This window comes from Triturus cristatus, chromosome 11 (assembly GCF_964204655.1).
Source record: "Triturus cristatus chromosome 11, aTriCri1.1, whole genome shotgun sequence".
In the NCBI taxonomy this organism is placed as follows: domain Eukaryota; kingdom Metazoa; phylum Chordata; class Amphibia; order Caudata; family Salamandridae; genus Triturus; species Triturus cristatus.
This window is the reverse complement of record NC_140594.1, coordinates 1098201783-1098207632: the sequence shown is the minus strand read 5'-3', so window position 1 is coordinate 1098207632 and position 5850 is coordinate 1098201783. Positions and strand designations below refer to the sequence as shown.

The 5850-nt window shown below is 40.3% G+C and overlaps 1 protein-coding gene across 1 annotated transcript; it reads left to right on the top strand.

The window, feature by feature from the left end:
• The first annotated feature begins 288 nt into the window (after positions 1–288).
• On the top strand, positions 289–1416 carry LOC146786064 (taste receptor type 2 member 9-like). Its single transcript, XM_085633156.1, has one exon. The coding sequence runs from the start codon at positions 289–291 to the stop codon at positions 1414–1416; it is 1128 nt and encodes a 375-aa protein (XP_085489282.1).
• Positions 1417–5850: the final 4434 nt, after the last annotated feature.

Below are 5850 nucleotides of genomic sequence, written 5' to 3'. Positions count from 1 at the left end.
GCTGTCAGAAACCAACATCATAATCACGACGGCAGAAAGGCTGTCCTTTAGGGATTATCGTGCATTTCCGACTGACCGACGGGATCCTTGAGCCTGTCGGAACCGCGTCGGATTCGCCTGCCGGTTTAAACTCCGACCGCTGTCATCCTAATGCGGCGAACGGACTTTAAACCTACCATGTGGGGCAGAAAGCCTCCGACAAGCAGTCGGAGGCTTTCCACCTGATATCGAATGAGGGCCTGAATGTGTTAATTATTTATTAGAGTGATGCACCACTAGGTTTTAAAAATGAGAGCTGAGCTGTTTTTCTTTTCTAAAAGAGAGAATCAAAAACCAGGCTCATTTGCATCCTTCCAAATTCAGATCCGTAGTGATGGTGAGGATGATGCTAATAGTAACTTAATCCAGGCACACATGCTGATTCTGAAGTCTATCCATCCCTACCCACAACACTCATACACAAAGTATAGTCAGAGCAACATTGATCTTTGTGAATTCATCAAAGAACTGCAAAGAGAAAGAAAAACAATGGCTCCTGCACTTTCAAAGGTGTATATGATTGCGCAAGTCATGGCCAGTGTGATTGGAATACCTGCCAGTGTATTCATTGTGGCATTTTATCTGCTAGAAAAGGCCAAAGGAAGACGCCTGAACACCTGCGATATCATCTTAGTTGCTCTTGGAATCTCCTTTATTGTCTCCCAGTGCTCTCTGCTAGGACACTCCTATGCTTATGAGATGTGGTCTGTGGTTCCTGGCATACTACTTCAATTTACAGTATGGTCTTGCAGCTGTAGTTCCTGGTTAACAGCCTGTCTGTCTGTCTTCTATTGCGTGAAGATCGTGGACTTCAACAACCACTTCTTTTTCTGGTTAAAGCGATGGATCTCTAAGTCAGTGCCTTGGCTGATTTTGGGGACTGTGATAGGATCATCGGTCCTCAGCATCCCTTTTAACTGGACTTCCGACAGAGAATACTCTCAGAACTCAACAACCAATCTCAACGCTAATGCTAGCCTCCTAAGTGAACTTCCAACATGGGAAACGCCATACATTTATTCAGCAGTCGCATTTGGCATCTGCTTGCCTCTTCTTTTCGTCATTGCTTCCATCACAGTTATCCTCACATCGCTCGGCAGACATACCCAGAGGATGAGAAAAAATGTATCAGAGTTCAGCCGACCTCGGCTTGACATTCATTTTGGAGCAGTAAGAATGTTGGGATCCCTCCTATCTATGTGTGTTTTATTTTTCCTGTCACAGTGCCTCACGCCGGTTTTTCAGGGTCATTGGCTGTGGCTCATGTTCCTGATGGGTACTGTCCTTTCAGCTCCTGCACAGTCCATTGTCTTAATTCTTGGGATCACCAAACTGAGGCAAGCATTCATTAGGATCATCAATCATTGCAGAAAGTAATGATCTTCCTGGAGAATACATTTGTGATGCTGAGGTGTTTACTTCTCTCAGGCTGACCTTCGACTGAAAACACTCTTTATTCCATAGATGTGATAGTATATTTATTTCTCCTGTTTTTCAATCAAATACTGGTACAGCAGAAAAAAGGAATAAAGTTTACTTATGAAAATTCAAGAATGAAACTTTGATTTTTTTAATTATTTTGAAGTAATAAATCCGCAACAAAAATATGTTTAGAATTTCGGAAACTGTTTTGGATTTTTCACTTCAGTACTTCGTAATATGACATTAAAATTACAAGTTTGGAGATGCTACATGTATGAAAGTGTGTTTCCATCTACCGCCAGCCTTTGAACTGCTTTACAGTTTATCCACTTTTTCCTGCATTTTAACTCTATGTATAGTGACGTTATTTATAGTTTTTGTCATATTCCTGTGTGTATGTATTTGTTCTTTATAGACATATAATTATGTAAATGTATATGTTTTTTACAGACCTGTATTTCTATACTGTTCTGCTGTTTATATGAATCAATGATGATCTAGAGCATAAAAAAAAGGGGAAAAAAGAAATGTTTTTAAAGAAAAATATTTGCCTTTAAAAAGATAAATAATTTTTGGTCATGTGTATATGTCTATTATAGTGCACTCTATTCTGCTTATTAAAGATACTACATGTTAATATATAGCCTAAAATGCTTTACTTGACTTTATAACTTGTACCTAGCATTTTGCCTCTACCCTAGATGAAAGCTTAACCAGCTACACCTGAATGCATTAGCACTTCATTTACAGCCATTTATTGTAAAGTAGGGGTATGTGATAAATTCCGCCAACTATCCCTTAGCATGATTTGTGGGCACTGGTATCTCTCCGGTGAGATTTTCACAGTCGTGACCATTCACTGTCAGAAATCTGCTGCTAGTGGTGATAAAGTGGCTGCTCGAGTAGAAAATCGAATCAAGTGGCGCGTGATGCTCTTTGGGCTCATTTTCCAGTGTGGAAAAAGCTCTCAATGCTAAAAATCAGTGCAAAGTGCTTATTTCGCCCATTCACAGAACTTCACTGAATTTTTGCGATATTGGGCAGATTTAAATTCCATGAATTACACCCACCCCATTACAAAGTCAAATCTAAAAGAATGCATCTCCAAAAGGCATGCAGTGTGAAAGGGTAATAAATCTTTGTTTAATTAATTTAAAATTAAGATGTTTGAACAAATGCGTTTATCATAATGTTGTGTCACCTTTGCACCATGAAAGGGGGCACATGGACAAAAGCAACAGTAAAGTCAGATTTATCCATCCACGCAAGGCCCTGCCCAGCTTGATAAGTCTGAAGTAAGGCAAGGCATGCAAATCGATGCCTTGCATTACTCTGCCCCAGGGTAGCGTTCCATGGGTGAAGTATGGGTGTTCCCAGGCATCCACCAATGGATTTTGGTGCATTCCCAGATTTACCTTTAGTGGTAGACCTGGGGCTGCTCCAAAATGCTATACGCCTGCCCAGGGGAGGTGTAACGAGGAGAAATATCTTTATTTCTCCTAGTTTTTTCATCTTTCTTCATGTGCTGCATTCTTGACATACATAGAAAGAGGAAAATGCCTCTCAGGATTGTTTTTGTGTAGGCATTTGTGCAAAAATGATCATGCTTGCAACACACACACCCATGCACCATTATGCAAGGGTACCAGTGTTGGCGTTAGACAGCTAAAAGTATGCAAGGAAAGGTCAGAAATGTGCTGTATGATGTTAAATACATTGAATTCATCCCTTTCCCTTTAACTTAATGCAATGCAGCAAGGTGGGTTGCTGTGTTGTGCTGTATGAAAGAATGATAAATCTGGGCCTTAGTTATTAAATAAGGTACAATTGGAGAGCTAGAATCAGCAAGGGAGTAGATTCCTACTAGGAAAAAATGAAATCATATTATGTCTTTCAAATTGTTTGAACTAAAACTATTTCTATTGGGAGAAGTTGTTCTTTTTTATCAAAACCTGAAATTGATCAGTTATAGTTAGCTATGTAAACCATAACTTAGCCACCACCATAAATCTCTTGTGACCTAACACATGACTTCATTGCTGCCATTTCTTTCACTAAGTGGTACAAGTAGAATAGAGCAGTATTTGGGTGCATTTCAAGCATGTTGGAGTTACTCTAACTAGAATTAGGCTTCGGATGTTAGAAAAAAATCTATTTTTCAAAATGTAATGCCCTGCATGTGTGTGCTCCTCGATGTCCACATGGTCAGGTTACCAGGTAGGCTCTAAGGCATATAATGTGCTACTGACAATTTCATCAGGCATCTTTAAGGAAATTCCCTTGTCTATCATAGTGAGAGAAAAAAAAACCTGTTTTTGTTGCTGCAGACTTCAATCAACTTTAGAATGTTTTATAGTTTTAGGTTTTCTCAGAACCATTTTGAATCTTAGGGAATACTTGTGGGAAGTCTAATAAAAAGTAAAACAAATTAATTTATTTCTGTACTTTGCTCAAAATTTTTAAATGTAGAACCATTTTATATCAATCTATAGTTATGTACCCGAGTTAGGCCCCATAGGAATTAGTGCAATTTCTGCATGTACACAATCCTTTCCTAAAGTTGCGTTCTCTTTGCCACATCAACTTTCAACACACATTTGCATTTGTGACTCTTGGATTAGAGTCTTAGAAACTCTGACCTTGCTCACACTGAACATTTCGTGAGCACTCTATCACACTGCCTTGACATTATTGACAGGGCTCTCAAGTGCACTACACAAATGTGTTTATTAATGCATCCATGTAAAAACAATACCAGCCTGAACAAGGATGCTATTTTCTTTATAAATCCTTTTTTTCCCAACATAATCAGAGGAGACATTTCTGCTGACTTCAAGTGGTCCCAGCTTACTGGAGCTTTCGCCTAGCAGCTGATCGTCATCTCTGCCAGTGGTGTCCAGTTCATGACCAAGGCGGGGTCTAACACTCTTACTCACCAGGTAATGGGGTTGGATCCTCCAGAAGAGGGTCTCTTGGCAAAACATATACCTGCACCCTAGACACGTAGGTTAGGGTTTCTCGCTGTAGGAGTACGCTAACTGGCAATACTATTGTATATGTATGCATATAAAAGTTGTGTCAACAAAATGGTGGAACTATTCGTTTTGTTCACAGTTCTAATATTTAGTATAACTTTTGTTTGCTGCTGTCTACTAATCATCGCAGTGCATTTTCTCTATGCAAGAATCACTATGGCTCAATAAATATTGAAAACGCCCTACGTGTATTCTTTGTGTATTTTTCTGAGCAACAGAGAGCACGAGTGACTGAGTGAAAATTTTGAGGTCTATCACTACGGTTCCTGATGGAACAGAGTTGTCATGTGCAGAGGTTGCCAGAACTGTTCAATTCCTGTTTAGGTTTGGGGGGCTAATGGTGGCACTGCAAGCTAGCTGGTCCCAGGGACAACATATCCTGCGGGGGTGTATTGAATCAGTCCGGCCCCATCCTAAGTTTATGTTGCCCCCAAACGGACAGTTCCTACTGATTGGTGGAAACTAAACAACACTATGTAATGTGGTTTGCAGTGTTTTATTAGTGCTTAATTTAGTGATGTGGTTTTATTCTGATATGAATTTTAGTGTTTGTTTTAAAGATCGTGATAGATAAAAGCAACATATTCATTGATGGATGGATTTGCCGATTGATTGATTGAATTGGAGCTATTTTGAAGTTGCTGAAGTTAGGCTGTGAATACATCCAAATTTATGTGAAAACCCAGTCCTGGATTTGACCTTACTTGACATTGTTGGAGATGAGTGGTTATTAAGTTTAGTTTCTTTTAGTTTGAGCTGTGGTAGCAGGTTTATGTCCTAGTTAGCCAGGCCTCAGACTCTGCAGCCAGTCAACCCCTAAAGTCAGCACACAACATGCATTGACCACAAGGCATGGTCTCCTGTCAGGCCCCCCACCCCCCAGCGACTAGCCAACCATCCAAAATTGCATCTGCAGTTCCCAGAAAAGGTTTGGACAAGCTTCAATGTCTTGTACCATAAGCCTAGTGCAAGCATCATTAATCTGTGCCAGGTGTGCAATTCTGGACCAAAAGCCGCAAATCCAATAATACATTGACTTTGGGTTCATGAAGCTTACCTGGGGATTGCGGCACCAGGCTCTGAAGCTTGCTCTGGATTCAGTCTTTCAATCAAGAGTTTGTGGAAACTGGGGCCTTATTGGAAACCATAAATCCAGCCACCCAATCTACAAACCTGGCAGCAAAATAATAAAATAAAAAAATGTACACTCGTGGGAATCCCTTTGGGGCACTCTCATGTGGGCCTGGGCTTTATGTGTACTCTCTCTTCCTCCTTATGTGCTCTTTCCACAGTTTTTTTCAGAACAGGCCTACCAGTCATTTCATTGTGGCTGCACAGCTCTGACTTTGGATCA